Source organism: Podarcis tiliguerta, assembly GCF_965153285.1.
Source record: "Podarcis tiliguerta genome assembly, chromosome: 5".
Classification (NCBI taxonomy): domain Eukaryota; kingdom Metazoa; phylum Chordata; class Lepidosauria; order Squamata; family Lacertidae; genus Podarcis; species Podarcis tiliguerta.
The window spans coordinates 91,087,558-91,105,268 of record NC_139538.1 but is presented as its reverse complement, the minus strand read 5'-3'; the positions used below and the strand labels follow the sequence as shown (position 1 = coordinate 91,105,268).

The 17,711-nt window shown below is 44.6% G+C and overlaps 2 protein-coding genes across 2 annotated transcripts in view; one reads left to right on the top strand and one right to left on the bottom strand.

Annotated features, from left to right (window-relative positions):
- The window catches only part of GTF2F2 (general transcription factor IIF subunit 2), a 66,286-nt gene extending 60,496 nt beyond the window's left edge, over positions 1–5,790 (top strand). The window contains exon 9 of the mRNA XM_083440988.1: positions 2,199–5,790. Within this exon, the coding sequence (XP_083297114.1) occupies positions 2,199–2,318 (120 nt within the window). The 3' untranslated portion in view covers positions 2,319–5,790. The remainder of the gene's footprint in view (positions 1–2,198) is intronic.
- A 1,397-nt stretch (positions 5,791–7,187) lies between these two features.
- Positions 7,188–13,648, bottom strand: TPT1 (tumor protein, translationally-controlled 1). Its single transcript, XM_083440985.1, has 6 exons — positions 13,373–13,648; positions 12,773–12,846; positions 11,772–11,962; positions 9,684–9,789; positions 9,362–9,478; positions 7,188–7,413 (listed from the first exon to the last, which is right to left on the bottom strand). Exons 1-6 carry the CDS (start codon positions 13,398–13,400, stop codon positions 7,411–7,413), a joined length of 519 nt encoding a protein of 172 aa, XP_083297111.1. The 5' UTR covers positions 13,401–13,648; the 3' UTR covers positions 7,188–7,410.
- Positions 13,649–17,711: the final 4,063 nt, after the last annotated feature.

Sequence of the window (17,711 nt, the reverse complement as noted above, 5' to 3'; positions counted from 1 at the left end):
ACTTATGGGGTAACCTGGGGTAACAACTGCCCCCAACACCATTAGGAGACTAGAAGATGAAGAAGAAGAGTTTGGATTTGATATCCCGCCTTTCACTCCCTTTAAGGAGTCTCAAAGCGGCTAACATTCTCCTTTCCCTTCCCCACAACAAACACTCTGTGAGGTGAGTGGGGCTGAGAGACTTCAAAGAAGTGTGACTGGCCCAAGGTCACCCAGCAGCTGCATGTGGAGGAGCGGAGACGCGAACCCGGTTCACCAGATTACGAGACTACCGCTCTTAACCACTACACCACACTGGCACTGACTAGACTGGAGATCCTTCAGATACCCTACATTAATTCACTTTGCAATATGTTTTCTGTTTCTCATATTTTCTTTTTATCGTTTTCCAAGACTAAAGGAAACATTACCTGATCCTAAGCATGTTTACTTGGAAGTTACCTCACTATATTCATAGGTTTGCAGCTAAGGGTTAGAACTTATACACTGAAGTTACCATGTGTCAGGGAACTGGAGCCAGAGAAGGGGGAAAGAATGGCAACTTACTGGGAGAAGGGTCCTTTAATCAGTAGTTGCTCTTCCTCGGATGAGGAGGGTGACGAAGAGCTGTCAGGAGGTAATGAATCTGAGAGGGGGGCGGTACTTCTGGGGACAAGCCACTCTCGTCAGAGAGGAAGGAGGGGGGCTGGGCTTAGAAGGTGGCTATGCTGGGGGAAATTGAAAGGAAAGCCAGCCGGGGCAACTGACCCGCCATGAAAGAGTCAAACTTTTGAACTGCTTGTACATAGCTTCAAAGGAGCAATAAATCCTGTAAATATGGCTGGTTTCCCGGACTCTTATCTTCGCTAGCACTCACAACTCATTGCTGACACCATGGCTGTAATTTTGATAGAAAGTCTAGAACCCTGAGCTCATCATTTTGCCCAGAGGAGGAGGTGATCAGGAAAATGGTGCAGGAAGAAAGGGTTGACAAGCTTCTGTCCGCCATGTTGCGGTTTCCTTTCAAACTGTAGGCAGAGCAATTGCATTGTGCAGGCAGTGGTAGGGACCTGGGAGATAGAAAGTTGCCTTATGCTGGTCCATTTAGCTCGGGAATGGCAACAATGAACAGCAGCCCCTCTTGAGGATTTCAGGCAGGAATTTCCCCCAGTCCTGCTTAGCAGTGCTGGGGACTGAACTTGGTACCTTCTGCAGATGCCCCATCACAGAGCTGTAGCCTTCACAGCACTAAGGCCAGAGTTGCACCTCTGCCTGCTCTTGGTGATTATAAAAGGTAAAGGTACCCCTGACCATTAGGTCCAGTTGTGACCAACTCTGGGGTTGCAGTGCTCATCTCGCTTTATTGGCCGAGGGAGCCGGCGTACAGCTTCTGGGTCATGTGGCCAGCATGACTAAGCCGCTTGTGGCGAACCAGAGCAGCGCACGGAAACGCCATTCACCTTCCCGCCGGAGTGGTACCTATTTATCTACTTGCACTTTGACATGCTTTCGAACTGCTAGCTTGGCAGGAGCAGGGACTGAGCAACGGGAGCTCACCCCATCACGGGGATTCGAACTGCCGACCTTCTGATCGGCAAGTCCTAGGCTCTGTGGTTTAACCCACAGCGCCACCCGCGTCCCTCTTGGCGATTAAGCTCTGCTTGCAAAAAGGCAGCAGGCAGAGGCTCCCCTTCCTCTTTGCTGTTGTGCTTAGATAAGAGATAGCATCTCTCTGTAGCTAACTGCATATGAACTTCAGGTGACTGGCAGGTGGGTGTGGTTTGCCCCAAATGGCCTTGTGGGCCAAATTCAGAGGCCTGGTGGACCTGATAAAGCCCACAGGCTGATAAAAGACATTTGTCGCAAACACACACAGCCCTGTGGAACAGCTGTTGCCTTATCATTGCAACACCTGAACTACCTTAGTTTGCATTCCGGAGCATATTTCCTGTGTTTAAGCATCTTCATCTTTTGTGGCTCTGCAGTTCTGTTCTTCCCATGAACATATGCGTGATACTCTTAAACAAAACCGTTGCAATTAAAGGATTTATATGGAAGGTAAGCAGAGCCTAATTCTGCGTGCAGATGAAAATTCCATTATTAAACGGTTAAGCAGCAATTTCTGGCCTAGGCTAGTTTATTTTAGTACATCTTTATTACTAATGTAAAATAGCCTGATATTAATATCAAATTAAATATTTTCTTTTCCTTTTTTTCAGAGCTACTTGAAAGAAATTTTAAGAGAAATAGGCATCTACAACGTTAAGGGAACACACAAAAACACGTGGGAACTTAAGCCAGAATACAGGCATTACCAAGGAGAAGATAAGAGCGATTAGCATAATTGTTAAGCCGGCAAGAAAGTTGTCAATTGTGGGAGCAGGAAGAGTTGTTGAACAGTTCACCCTTAAAATGCTAAGTATTGATAATTTTTAAGAAGTCTAGCTTCATTAAAAAAAGATTCTGCAAGAAACATATTTTGGTTCTGCAAACATATTATTTAAAGAATAAACATGCATTAGGTTTCTTTGTAATAATTGGCCTTTTATCATTTTTATTTTTTTACATTTTGTAAAAATATAACGATGTTAGTAAGGACTGGTATTATTTATTGCAGAGATGTGTTTATTTCATTACTAAAATTCTGTATGGTCCTGACCATATTATGGGTTGCTGTCCAACTTTTTGAATTATGCCTTATTAAGAAATAGAAGTGGAACATAGTTTGAATAGCTCCTGAAATGATGGGAAGAGGAAATTAATACAACACGAAAGCATTTAAATACAGTAAGTAAAAATGACTTCTTTGTATTAAAATTATTTTGTTTCTGTATTAATAAAAGCAGTTTCTAATTTGTACAAACACAAAATGCTTGTTCTTTTAGATTTAAAACGTTCATGGTGGCTTTATGCCACAAGGGTCAGCTGATCAGTATTCTACATGACCAGCCATTCTAGAAATTAGGAAGAGGCAGGTACTCAGTTCCTGAGTTCATGTATTTGTTCAAGTTCTGTGGGACCTTCAAACTCCTGCACTTTTTCAGTAGTGCAAACGTTCTTTTTATAGAAATTAGGAGCCAATCAGACTTTCCTTAAGAACCAGTTTAGGAGGTAAAAGATCTGACTGAGCAGATAAGCAGAGGGATTTTTCACTTAATTTATTTTTCCTTAAGCAGCTGCAGATTGAAACTATAGAAGGAAGAGTTGGAGGGCAACTGATTCCTGTTCGTAACAGTGCCTGAGAGCCATGTATGTGCCCTCTTCAGTAACCTGGGACAAGAGACCAATGCACTTTTTAATCTTTACCCTGGGTCACAGTACCCTAGTTTGCATAAGTCAGCTTAAGTTAGCCATGCTATTAAGCTAAATTTGATTACCAGTTGTATTTGCACACCAAGGTGCTGTTACAAACACGCCCACAGTGCCATCGTGGCTCAGGCTTTTGGAGAGACAGATTAAAAACCTTGTGCTTATCTTCATAGTCTACTGTTCTACTTGCAATCAAAGTTGTTAGTGAATGTAGACTTTTGAAATTTGGTCAGCTGCCTTGAATATCTTTTGTAGCAAAGCTGCTTTGAGCATCTGCTACCTTGGGGAACTGGGGGAACTACCTTTAGGGTACTGCAAAAAACTATAAAGATGGTGGCAACTGAAGCAGTACGCAAAGTGTGCAGAGGCTCATAGATGTGGGTAACAAATATGAATCAACTGCAAAAATGGCAAAAGGGAAGAGGGAAAAGGAAATTGAGAACCCTGGCCAAGGCTGCATCTGAAATACTGAGATTAAGGTCACTGTTCAGGTGGAGTCTGGAGTAGCTTCAATGAAAGGCTGATTTCTGTAATAGTAGTCTCTGTCCCCCCCCCCCCACACACACACCATGGGCCTCAGAACAAACTTTTTTCACATGAACCAAAGGTGTTGGATGAAGAGTGGTATAGATAATAACTAAAACAAAAATACTTTAGCAGGCCATTGCTGCATCTAGTTTAATTCTGTCATTTCTGCTTGCATGCAAAACGTCTGCACTTTTGCTGTGCTTTTGGGTACACTCTGTGTAAATTACGTTAGCTAAAAGTGCTTCTGGTTTTGTAGCCAGAATATGATAGCGGGATGATTTTAACAACTGTTGAAATTTTTATTTAGTCTATCCAGTGCACAAATGCAGCAGACTTTGGGCTAAGAGGACAAATATATTGCCCTCTTCTCTTATAGATCATCCAAATTCTGTAGACTTAACACAAAAATGAGTTACTGGCAGACATGAGTGACCTTCCTTTTCATTTTGTATTAAATGATCGAACTTTAGTCTACAGGCAGCGGCTCTCCCCCCACCCACGCTGAATCCTTCTCATGAACTCCTTTAGTACCAGTCAGCAGGAAAGCTTTTATTCTGAAACCTACGGCTGAGCAGAGATTGATGTAATTTGCAACAAATACCACAAACTAGTATGGTAGCAGAGTTTGCTTTTTTGTTGCACCAGCCACTGCTTTTTAAATAATGGCCTTGCTTCACTCTAGCAACTTTCAACACAGCTGGAAGTAAGCAAATAATCACACAACCCAGAACAAGAATTTAAACATCCACATACATTTTGAACTACCTGAAACTTGTTAATAAGGGGGAGAAAGCCATTTCCTGCAATATGGTGGGGGTTGCCCACAGGATGTTCGTATAAATTTCTGGAAAACAGGTGGCATATCTGCCATCCATTCCCTAAGCTAGTGCAGCCAAGGCCACAGTGAAATAAGCCCATACTAAACTCCCCTTCCAAGATGAGCAGCTTCAAGCTTTTCCACAGCAATGTGCATATTGAAGCAAACTGTGACCCCCACCTGCACCACCGCTCATTTTAGGCCATGTGTAGGAAACACGGAGATTTGGGAAGAACATTGTGGAGAAATTATTATACTTCAAGTAACAGGCCCAAAAAACTTGTGCTATTGCAAAGTTCCCCTCTTACAGCCAATTCTCACATGTTAAGACAGCTAAATTCAGCTAAGTTTGATCCTGGGTGCACTAAATGTGTAAATTTTGTACTTTGGGCCTTATGAGACATGGATGTGTCATTAGTAAAGTGCATGGGTTCCTGAAATTTTTCAAGGTAGTGTGAAAGGCATTCTTGTAATCATAGTAGCAATTTATATATATATATATTTTAAGAGGATGAACAGCTAGTTCTATGTGGCCCTCTACTGCATTAGCATAGGCAATACAGGAAAGTTTCAGATTCAGGGGTACAAAAAAATAACTACAAAGTTTTGCCTGTCAAATATACCAATACTTTGGCACTCTTTTTAATACACTAATTTTGTTCAGTTTTGGATTATACCAGCCTGTAAGAGAAACTTTGATGGTGGAAAACCTTTTCCAGCTCCTACCCGCTACAAGCTATCCTCTGGAGTGAAGTGGAGCTTCACTCATGGAACAAAACTAGTGCCTTCTCCCCCCTGCCCCCCCCCCAAAAATGCCCTGGAGGCTCCCCTCAACCTTCCAGAACAGATTTTGAGGTTACAGGAAGCTGTAAGGGGCAGAGTAACAAAAGCATAGTGGGCCAGTAACTGAATTCCTTGCAGAGGAATTCATTTTTGGGGGGGAAACAGACATCCTTTTAGGGAACAGTTTCTCAAAATCAAGTTAAACATGATGGAGGGGGGAATGAATCACTCCACACCGCCTGACAAAACTCTGCTTGCTTCAGCAGATAATTGGTCAAATTCTGTTTTGATGTAAAAGTAATATCAGTGATACATCAACAAAAATAGACCACAAGCTGTACACAGTATCTGCAACCCCCTTTTCCATTCCCCCCCCCAAAAAAAAAACAATGATTTTGCTCTGAGCAGCAAGCATTCTGGTGTCACACTGTTTTTTTCATTCACAGGATGAAGCTGCTAGATGGGAAAGAGGGATAGAACAAGCATTGAAGCATCAAAGGGGAACCAAAATGAAAAACTTAAAAAGGATAACAAAACTGTACTACTAAACCGTAACACACATGCAAGACTATGTGTAAGTCTCAGGAATACACAGCCTAAGTATCTTTCTTAATACACTCTTGATACACAGCACAGCAAGCGGTCAGTTAGCTGCTTGGCTACTTCCTCTACAAGCCAGGTTTCCGATCTTTTTGGAAACAAGGATCCAAAACTGCTCTAGGCTCACAGTGCCAACCAGGGAGATTCCCAAACTACTGCTCTCAGTATTTGTAGCACGCCAAGTCTCTCAAAGAAACATCCTTTTCTTTTGTCTACTAGGATGCAAACCAACAATCTTCTACTACCAGTATAAATTTGTAGCAAATTTTGTAGCTTTTGCCATTCTGAGATCATAGCAGCCCTCCTGATTTAAAAACCATGTTGCATTTGCTTGGCTTTGACACGCTTCTCAAACCTTGCTCCAAGTGCAAAGTTCACTTCGTATTATGCTTTGAACAATGTCATGTCAGGGGAGCAGAAAGTGGAACGATGGAAAAGGCACAGAGCTCTCATTTTTGCATCCTATGGGAACCAATTTACTTTATCCTGGCCTGTCAAGCAAAAGTCTCCAGCCCATAAAATATACTTCAGGACTCTGCAAACAACAGCAAAAACAGTATGATGCACATGTTGTCTACACTAATTCTTTGGACTAGTGCTTAAGGTTGCCATTACCACCACAACTAACCAATTTAGGCTTTGATAAACCACAAAGATTATTAGTGTCCTGTGATTAAACCAGTACTACTTTTCCATTTTAAGTTATAATTACTTTGAACTACAGCCTCTTGTGTGCAGACTCCCTGCCTAAAATGCTTGTTTCTGCCACCAAAGATTGCTGTTCCATTGCTTCTGCCTTAGTCATAATTTGCCATGATAAACTGATGAAATCCATCTCTCCTTGACTGGTTCAGAACTCTAATCAGCAGTCTGTATTCAGTCTTCCAATTCTGTCCTCCAGCTAGCTATTGTGGTTTGTTGAACAGCAAGAAACTCGGTCCATTTCAGAAGGAAAGGCTTCTTCTCTACTAATCATTTTCAGGTGTTTAGAAGCAAGTCAGTTGTAGCCGGCTCATCTTCCAGTTCTAGGTCACCAGTATCGGACGACAGTCTGACACATGCATTAGGCCAGGCTATGCTACTGAAGTCAAAAATCCAAATGCACAAGAGCTACAAGAAGCTTGCTGAAGAACCCTGCTGAATGCATTAAACCAAGAGGCATTATCTATGCTGGGTTTAAATGAGTTTTTCTTTATTTTAGACAGCCTACATGACAAGTTTTTAAAAACCAATGCCTCCACTCCAATTAATTCAGGGTCAAAATAAATCAAATTAAGCTCAAGATGGCATCAGTCCAGTTTTCAAACAATGCTGAGTCATGATGTTTTGTTGATGAATAAAGAACAGCAGCCAATTATGATGATGATAGATGATCCAGAAGGGTTGGTCTCTTGTTACTGTTAAGAAATTAATGAGAGTTAGCCTATGCTTGTACCAATTCCTTACGTCATCATTAAATATTCACTCTCTTAAATGTTCTCCCTTATTCAATCTGAGTTGCCACGTTTATCAGGCACACAGAAAGCGCAAGGAAATTGCTGTTGCATCTTTATGCAAGCTAGAGAGCAAAAGTAGTTGTTCCCAGCCTATCAGCAGATGCTTAACATTCAGAACTTGCATCTCAACTCCTTCCCTAAGGCACTGTTTGAGAGGGTACCAGTCTTGATTAGTATTCACGGAAAGGGGGTAATGGTTTCAACAGCCATATCAAAATACAGCCAATAAATGTTTTGGTTTGATATTAAGCGAAGTGCGGTGGTCAACAAAGCTTTACTCAGAGTAGACCTACTGGAATTAATGAGCATGACTGCTAAAATACCTCCCGAGATTTAAATCTAGCAACAGCATTTTTTTAAAAAAAATATCAAACAATCCACACCGTTTGCATTTTCTGTTCTTACCCCTGTCCACCTGAATGATTTGGTCTTCTGTTTAAGCCATTGGCAGGAGCGCCTCAACTTAGGCCTACACTTTCCCCACACTCCTGACTAGCTAGCTTAAAAACAGAAGAGCGAACCCAAGCACTTTTTTGGCTGGGGAGTCCAGCCACCATCTTCCCTAAAGAATCTCCCACTAGAAGGGCAGAAAATGCATATGCTAAGCTGTATGGAAGACTGGTCAATAGCTCAATAGTTTGTCATCTATCAGCATTGTTAACTGAGAAATGAAAGACTTTTTTTATAGAACTCTAGAAAGTTAAACTAAGAGGATATTGAACTTGTTCACACACGAACCGAGAATCAATAGTAAGCAACAAGGTAGCCTAGTTTGTAGCAGACACCAAATTATTCGGGATACTGAAAACCCAAACTGCAAAAAAGTTGAAAAGGGATCTCCAAGCTAGATGAATAAGCAAAAATTAAAAAATGGACAATGAAGTTCAGAGTAAGACTTAAAAAACACTGCATTCAGGGCAAATAACCATCCCAGCTTCATACAAACTGATGGGAGAGTAAATTGGCTGTGACAAAGGATGTGTCCTTTGAGTTGGAGTGGATAGTTCTGAAGTACAGAACTTCAAGTATCACTCTACCCTTAAGAATTAAGGTTGCAGCCTCACTCACAAAGGTGTACAAACCTCTGGTTGCACAATCTCAAAAAGGATACTACAGAGCTAGGAAAGTTGATAGAAAAGGCGGTATCATTTGGGCTTTTCTTTTTTCCCCATGGAAAATGCAGGAAAGATGTTAGGATTTCAGAGATGAGTGAATGGTGTGGAGAAAGCAGATTTATTTTTTCTCCCTCTTACAGCACAAGTGCTTGGCCGCACAATTCATCAGCTGTATGCAGACAAAAGTTACCACTTACAACACTCTATGAAATTTCCTCCCACCAGATATTAGGATTACCAGAAGCTTAGATGGCTTTTCAGGCATGTCCAAAGTCTATTTTGGGGGCCTAATCTGGCCCCATGGCAGTATATGTCCTGGGGTAAAATCTTAAAGAAGCTCCACAACTTCGGTGTAAAATTGTAAAAAAAAAGACCCACAACTTCAATCCTAAAAAAAGCTGGTCGGCTCTCACACATATTCACTTCATCAAATCTGGCCCTCTTTGAAAAAAGTTTGGGCACCCCTGGATTAGATGAACTCCTGAAGCAGAGATCAATGGCTATTAAGATGCAATTAGGTAAGTAGAATCTCCAGGTTCAGAGGCTGGCTGCCACAGAACACAAGTTTCTGGGAGAACAACGGCTGCTCCCTCATGTACCTGGCTGGTTAGTTGAAAATGCTGGCCTAGATGGACACAGGGTTTTGATTCTGCAGCAAATCACCCCATTTATCAGCAAGCAAAATTTAAAACCGCACAAGATCTTGGCAAGTTCTCTCGGGAATTTATACTTACACATTTCTCCATTTCTAATCCATCCTTAAAGAAAATCATATAAGGAGTGATACCATCCTCACGGAAATCCAGCAACGCCACCATTCCATCTGGATTCATGTTCTCGCCTACAAAAAACTTTCAGAAGAAAAAAAAAATCTGTTGATGCAACTAAGTTCTCAGAAAGCAGTAATATTCACTCGCATAACAATGCACATTTCCTTGGCTCAAGCATCAGGCACCTTCCCACAAAATGCCAGTCTTAAAACAAGCAGCAAAAGCTACTTCACAGTATGCAAGTACCGAAAATATGTTACAAAAAAGAGGAAGCTTTGGAACTTACCTGGTAATTTTTGAAGTTTGCAAGGATATGTTTGACTTGTTCAGCTGCTCCAGTCATGAACGGCTTTACTCTCTCTGGCTTAGTTTCCTCAAGTCTTGCTTTGATTCTAGGGGGAAAACAACAACAATTCTAACACCTGCAATTTAACTAGTTTCTAATAGCTGATCTGAAAGGAAAACACTGCATTGCTTTTTACTGCTCCCCTGCATGGATAGTGCTTTACTTTATCTGCCAGTTTTAAATTATATTTCTTGGGAACATTTATATTATACACAAGGCCACATAAACTGACATGGTAAAATATGCCAGCATATTTCTGTATGTGCTTCCATTGAGGCAACAGTAAAATAGCAGAATAGACAATATTATATCGAAAGAAGGGGTTGCCTTTGGCCCAGATATCTGGCCTCTAAATATAAAGCAACTGTTACATCATATCTGTAATACAGAGCCTTAATAACTCCATGAAACTACAGCAAAAAGCACAGCCACTGATCAGTTCTGCCAATAACCAGGATCTTTTGGTTGCACCTGTCTTTGAGTTGTTTGCATCCCAGCTGGTCCTTACTGAGAATTTTAAGAGAATGTGATCGTGTCGCCTTGGATTTCATGATACAGGGAAAGGGAAAACTGAGTGTAATCAGTCACAGACTGATTTCATAGAAGGCTGATTTCTGGAAGCTTAAGGAACTACTGCAGGCATAGGCAGACTCGGCCCTCCAGATGTTTTGGGACTACAACTCCCATCATCCCTGACCACTGGTCCTCTTAGCTAGGGGTGATGGGCGTTGTAGTCCCAAAACATCTGGAGGGCCGAGTCTGCCTATGCCTGAAGTACCGAGTGAGATCTCATGGTCAAAAATAGTCAAGAAAAAGGAGCCCAAGATGGGAGATTGTTAAAGGTGAAACAATGAAGGCACAAATGCAGACAATTCCAGAAAGTGGGAGGCACCTAAATAAACTTGTGTGGCTTTTTAAGAAGCATACACAAGCTTGTTGGATCTGGGGAATTCTATGGACATAGTGTATCTTGATTTCAGTAATGCTTTTGATGAAGTTCCCCATGACATTCTTGTGGAGAAGCTGGTAAAATGTGTTGACTAACAGAACTCAAAAACTTATTAATAGTTCCTAGTCATCCTAGGAAAAAGCGACGTGGGGTGACAGAGTTCTATTCTGGGCCCACTGTTGTTCAACATCTTTATAAATGACTTCGATGATGGAATTGAGGCGATCCACATCAAATTTGTAGATACCAAATTGGGAGGGGTAGCTAATGCCACAGAAGACAGAATTGGGATTCAAAATGACCTTTACAGATTGGAGAATTGGGCGCAAAGTAACAAAATGAATTTCAACAGGGAGAAATGTAAGGTTCTGCACTTAGGCAGGAAGAACCAGGTGCACAAGTTTAAGATGGGGGACACCCAGCTTACATGTGAAAAAGATCCAGGGCCCAACAGTATGATGCAGCATAGTGTCCAGATCAAGGGAAGGTATACCACTCTATTCTGACATAGTCAAACCACACATGGAGTCGTACGTCCAGTTCTGGGCACCACAATTTAAGAAGGATATTGACAAGCTGGAATGTGTGCAGAGGATGGCAACCAAGATGATCACAGGTCTGGAAGCCAACCCTTATGAGGAAAGGCTGAGGTATGCTTACATCAGCAATGCAATCACTATGTGCATTTGTTACCATATCAGAAATGCAGCCTCAAATTAACCTTAAGATTTAGGGTTCTCACTAGTAGCATTTTCCTTTTGACCTTGATGACTTAAACATAATGTACCAAACTTAGTATATTTAAGAGGACACCCCTCAGATATCCAATAATTGTAACAGGATATGTGGAAAGAAGCAGTATCTTAGCAAAATGTGTATGCAGGTGGTTATGGCTTTAAATTATAGATCTTTCAGAATAAGAGCACCATTGTAATCATCCCCACAACTGGATCCCAGCAGCCCATCTCCATCAGAAGGCAGTGCTGCAACCTTTTGGACATCTTCCAAGAGTGTTTGCTATATAACCCTCATCATAACTGTCTTCTAGCCTTGAAATGACAGACACCAGGATAACTTACGCTTTCATGTAGTCCTTGATGTACTTCTTGTAAGACTCTTTAGTGAAGCTTGTTTCCTGAAGGTGGTGGTTCATTACAATGTCAACACCGGTGACAACGGTAGCCTCTGCCCCTTCACCATCTGGACCTTCAGCCGACGCATTTCCACCAATTAAAGCATCATCTATTTCACCTTCTTTCCTGCTCACCATCTAAACCATTCATTGAAGAAAAATACCACCACTGAAAAGCAAAATCTAATTGTAAAATGATCTGCCCCTGTTCATTAATCTGCTCAAAGCTTAAAAGCAGAGTTTTAAGTCCTGAAACTTGTTCAGCTATGAGCAAAGCTATCCAAGTGGAATTTGTCACCAAAGGGAGAATAAACTGCCCAGAGAATCTTAAATCGGAAGTCTTTATGATTAAGACTCTAATTTTCAAGGTTTTCGAAACACACACACACACACACACACACAACCTGCTACTTTTTACTTCTTCCCATCAAAATTAAGGGATTTTAAAACACCACGCCTCAAATTACTCAGTCTGGATGTCATCATTACCACTATGGAGGCTTAATGGATGTGTCAGAGTTTATCTTTTCAACCTAGCCCCTCTCAAGTCATTGTGACATCTCTGTTATAAAGGTGACCCATATTGGCATGGTGATGCATAGATTACGAAAGGCTAAAGCATGGATCTCTCCCACTCCAACTGTGCAGACCAAAACATAGTCGTTGCACAGTGATTGTGAGCTTTGGTTACTTTATGAGTTCATCGAAGAGGCTGAAATTTCCCAGTTTGTCTCAGATGTTGCCAAATCCCCCCCCCCCCCATAACAGAAGTTGATGGAGTGCCTGTGAAGGGTAGCAACTGGTAAAAGAACGGCCTCATGGTACCAAAGCATACATGTATAGCATGGTACCAAACTATACTATGGCGAGGGGCCGGAGAAAGACCAGGGTTCGAACCCCACCCCACCCCACCTACATAAAACGAGCAGATTTACAAACAAAGCCTACCTTCCCTTCCACTTCCAGGCAGAGTCCGCTGGCCACTTCTTTGACCTTGTAGATGTCCGAGAACATCTCGTCTTCTGCGGGCGGAGGAAGGAGGAGAGCGCGTGAGGGGGGCTCCCCATGGTCTCCCTCCCCCAAACCCCACCCTCCTCTCAGGGGTCGCCCCTCTTTCCCTCCCTCCCTCCCTTCCGGTCCAGGCCTTGCCAGGCCCCAGAGATAGATGCGGCGCCGGCGCCTCCCGGAACGGGAAAAGGCCTCGGGAAGGCTGCGCCGGAAGCCAAGAGGGAACACGCCGGAAGCGCCGCCAAAGGCCTCCAGCCCCACGGCCCCTTCGGCAGCCCCGCTCACGCAAGCGCGGTAGCCGCGGCCAAAAGACGCATGCGCAGTGAAGAGAATGCCGGGGGCGCCAGGCTTCGCTCGCCCCCCCCCCCGCGAACCAGCCTCCCTTCCCCCTCTCTTCTGTGCCGCGCAGGCGCAGTGTAGCGGGAGGGCGCGCGAGGTGCCTCGCCCGGGCCGCGGAGCGGCGCAAGCGCAGTAGGGCGCCGCTGGGGGGGGGCTCGGCGGGGGGTCCGAGCTCGACGGCGCTGAGGGAGATTCGCTTACGGCTGATGCAGTCGCGGTAGATGATCATGGCTGAGGCGTCGTCGGGCGGCGGTGGGTCGAGCGGGCGGGCGGGCGGGCGGCCTCGGGGACAGGAGCGGCTGGGCGGCGACTCCCGGCGAGAGCAAGGAGCGAGGCGGAGAAAGGCCGAGGCGGCGCTGCCACTGAGCTCATATAGCCAGCGGGGCACGTCCCTGCCATCCGTGCGTCACCAATCCCTGCGCTCCCCGCCACGCACCGAGCTGTGACGCAAGCGCGCCCGCAGGCCGACGGCCCGCCTCCCCGCGCGCACGTAGAGGCAAGAACGGACAGAGCTGCTCTCGGCGGGCCGGAGGTAGAACTTCCCGGTTCCTTCTCCTCCTCCCGCCGCCGCCCATAGGAAACAACGCAGAGGCGGTTTCGCAGCAGCTGGTCCTCGCTGAAACTGAAGCCAAGAGAGGAGAGGAGACCCTGATTTCAGCCGTAGAATCGTAGAATCCTAGAATTGGAAGGAGATCCAAGGGTCATCTAGTCCAACCCCCTGCAATGCAGGAATCTCAACTAAAGCATCCATGACAGATGGCCATCCAATCTCTGCTTGGCGAGCACCCGCCACCTCCCAAGGGAGGTCTGTTCAAACACCTCTTCCTGTCAGAAAGGTCTTCCTGATATATAGTTGGAAACTCCTTTCTTGTTACTTGAATCCATTGGTTCGGGTACGACCTTGTCTGGAGCAGCAGTAAGCAAGCTTGCTCCCTCCTCCATGCGACAGCCCTAAGCATACCCAGATCCTTCAACCGTTCCTCAAAAAGCTTGGCTGTGTTATAAGAATTTTAAGGTCTCAAATATAGAATTAATATTCATAAATGCACACATATCTAAATATATGAACCATGTATGGGAATGCAATCCTGAAGCCATTTTGACTCACCCAATGACCTCAAATATTTCTCTGCAGTAAGGGAGGGTTTTTTCCCCTTTGCAAATTCCCCTTTGTTTTTTCCCCTTGCAAATCCTGTCTTAAGGGCCAATTTGTGTATGAATAGGGTGAGCCTGTGACCTGGATTCAGGAACTAAAGTATTAACCATAACAAAAGAATGGCCAGACTGCCCAGGTAATGCAATCAGTGACAATTATCAGGTATCCTGGCGGGCAGGATTTCTGCTGTAGACCGCCTCCTTCTGAGATGTATGTATGATGCATTGAGGGTGGTCTTGGGCTACAGGGTAGGCAATTTCAAACGTCTATACAAGGGCTTGTGCATCATTGTTCAGGGTTCTCTCTCCTCTGTGTGGTGAGTGGGCACCCTGTTGCAACAGTTCCTTAAATAAAGATCAGGCTTACTAGCCACTTTGCTTCTCAATCAGTGGCATAGCGTGGGGGGTGCAGGGGGGCCCGGGCGCAACATCTGGGGGGGGGGGGCGCTCGCACTCGAGTGGTAAAATCCACGGGTTAGGGGGCGCAAATTACTTGCCTTGCCCCGGGTACTGACAACCCACGCTACGCCAGTGTTCTCAATATACTCTGGTTGACCTGTGTTTTCTCCTACCTACGAACCTACTTAAGGACTCTATATGGGCTCCAGAATACCCTATAAGGGAAAGGGAGCAGTTTTCCTTATAACTTCTTGCTCCTAGACCCTTGATCACCCTAGTTGCACTCCTCTGCACACATTCCAGTTTGTCAACATCCTTAAATTGTGGTGCTCAGAACTGGGCACAGGACTCTATGAGTCACCTTGCCCCGTGGGTGGGCCAACCCTGCTGAGCACCGTAGTTTACAATGCACAGTCATAATTCCCAGCAAGCCTCAAACTACAGTGCCCAGAATTCTTTGAGGGAAAGAATATTCCTTAAAATGTGCTTGAACGTTATATTGTGTACACAGCCATAGAGTCTGCATGCAGTCCTATCCAGCTAATTTCTATCTGAAATCAGGTCACCCTATGCTGGTGTGGTTACTCTAGATTTTATGCTGATGTGGCACACAAAATTTCCAGCTGCTCCTCTGCAGGGCTGTCAAACAACACAGGAGTCCAGCTAGGGTAACTGTTTGGCAACATAATTTGTACCTTTGCATCATTCACTTCCTCCCTGGTTGGGTGATGCTTAAAACACCCTGAGTTCCATGATGGAAAAAATGTGAGATAAAATGTAATAAAATAAGTAAGTAAATAAATCATTATTCCATTACTGCATATTTATTTATTTATGCATATTTTTGTGTGGTTCTTTTTATGCAGTAGAACTTTTCCATGGCTTTTGTCCCCAGCTTCTCTCCTTACTTAATTCACTGACACCGATCCTCCAAGCAGACATGCTTAGAATCAGGCTGTTGGGCCACATTCCTATACCCAAGTACTTGGGAGTAAGACCCATTCAGTAGACAAGCATAAAACATATAGCTGCAAAAATAGCAACAGTGCTACAAACAAGTATTTGACCCACCAACCAAAAATTTGGCTGAACAAGATTCAGTACAGTGGTACCTCTGGTTTCGAACGGGATCCATTCTGGAGGCCCGTTCGCAACATGAAAAGAGTGCAACCCGCAGCGGCGTGTCTGTGCACGCGTGGGTTGCGATTCAGCACTTCTGCGCATGACGTCATTTTGCGTGTCTGTGCATGTGCGAGCGGCGAAACCCGGAAGTAACCCTTTCCGGTACTTCCGGGTCGCCATGGGATGTAACCTGAAAGAACGTAACATGAAGCAAATGTAACATGAGGTATGACTGTACTGATAAGCTTGCAAACCACATTCAGTAAAGAGAGGGCACATCAATTATTGTTTTCCCCATTTATTATTTAAATTCTATACATGCTATTTCAGTGTTCACTGAGTGATCTCCATCACTCCTCAGGCTCATTATTTGTATGATTTTGATCTATACCTATTTCGTTTGAATTCTATCAGTATATTTTTAAATGATTTCCCCCCCCACACAACCACTTGTATGTTTTTTAAAAGCTGTTCTTATTTTTAATCTGTAAGCTGCCTTGAGCCCCTATTGTTGTTGTTGTTTAGTCGTTAAGTCGTGTCCAACTCTTCGTGACCACCTGGACCAGAGCACGCCAGGCACTCCTGTCTTCCACTGCCTCCCGCAGTTTGGTCACACTCATGCTGGTAGCTTCGAGAACACTGTCCCACCATCTCGTCCTCTGTCGTCCCCTTCTCCTTGTGCCCTCCACCTTTCCCAACATCAGGGTCTTTTCCAGGGAGTCTTCTCTTCTCATGAGGTGGCCAAAGTATTGGAGCTTCAGGATCTGTCCTTCCAGTGAGCACTCAAGGCTGATTTCCTTCAGAATGGATAGGTTTGATCTTCTTGCAGTCCATTGGACTCTCAAGAGTCTCCTTAATTCAAGAGCACCATAATTCAAAAGCATCAATTCTTCGGCGATCAGCCTTCTTTATGGTCCAGATGTATCTTCCATACATCACTACTGGGAAAACCATAGCTTTAACTCTACGGACCTTTGTTGGCAAGGTGAGCCCCTATTAGGGGTAAATGAATGAATGAATGAATGAATAAGTAATTGTGTGTTATTACAATTCGGTAACTCGTTCTCACCCATTCACCTCCCATCGTAATTTTGGGCATAAGCCACGTTGACGTCAGACACATACTCAGGGGGAGGGGGAGAGGAAAGGCGGGGCTTCTCCGACGCTGGAGGACGGAGCTTTTCCCATTGGCTGAGCCGCGAGGGACGCTGGCTGCAATGAGAGAGAGAGAGAGGGGCAGAGACAGAGACTGGCGCATGCGCGGTTGTGAGCTTCCCTTCGCTTGCCCGCCCGGCTCTTTCGGCGCAGACGCTGCGGCGCTTCGTCGTCTCCCGCCCGGGCAGGGGCAGAAGCGGGAGGCGGCTCAGGTTTGGCTCTTCTCACGCCGTCCCTTTTGCGGCTGCGGCCTGTCCGGGGTGGCGGGGCTGAAACGCCTGAGGGGGGAGGGCGGATAATGTGAGGGGGAGACAGTCTCTTCTTTCCCGCGCTTTTCTGTGAGGGGAAAACTCCCCCCTTTTTTTCTGGGGGGGGGGTACCTGGTCCATGGGGCGGTGAAGTCCCCCCTACACCCCGAAGGCGGAAAATTGTTGTTATTTGCTAAAAGTTAAACGGTAAAGCATACACGCAACAAGCAGCCGGCGGGGGGGGGGTCGTTGCCCGCCCCCCTTTAATCAAGTAAATGGTTATAAAATTTTAGGGTGAAAGCATATAGCAGACGCACGCTTCAGTCTTCCCAGCCTCCTAACATTGAGGAAATTTTTCCTCGAGAAAATTGCATATTATTTTAGCCCACAGAACCCCCCCCCCCAAAAAAAAACCCACACGTCTTGGCTCTCCTAATGGATTATTTCCTCTGAAGAAGGAG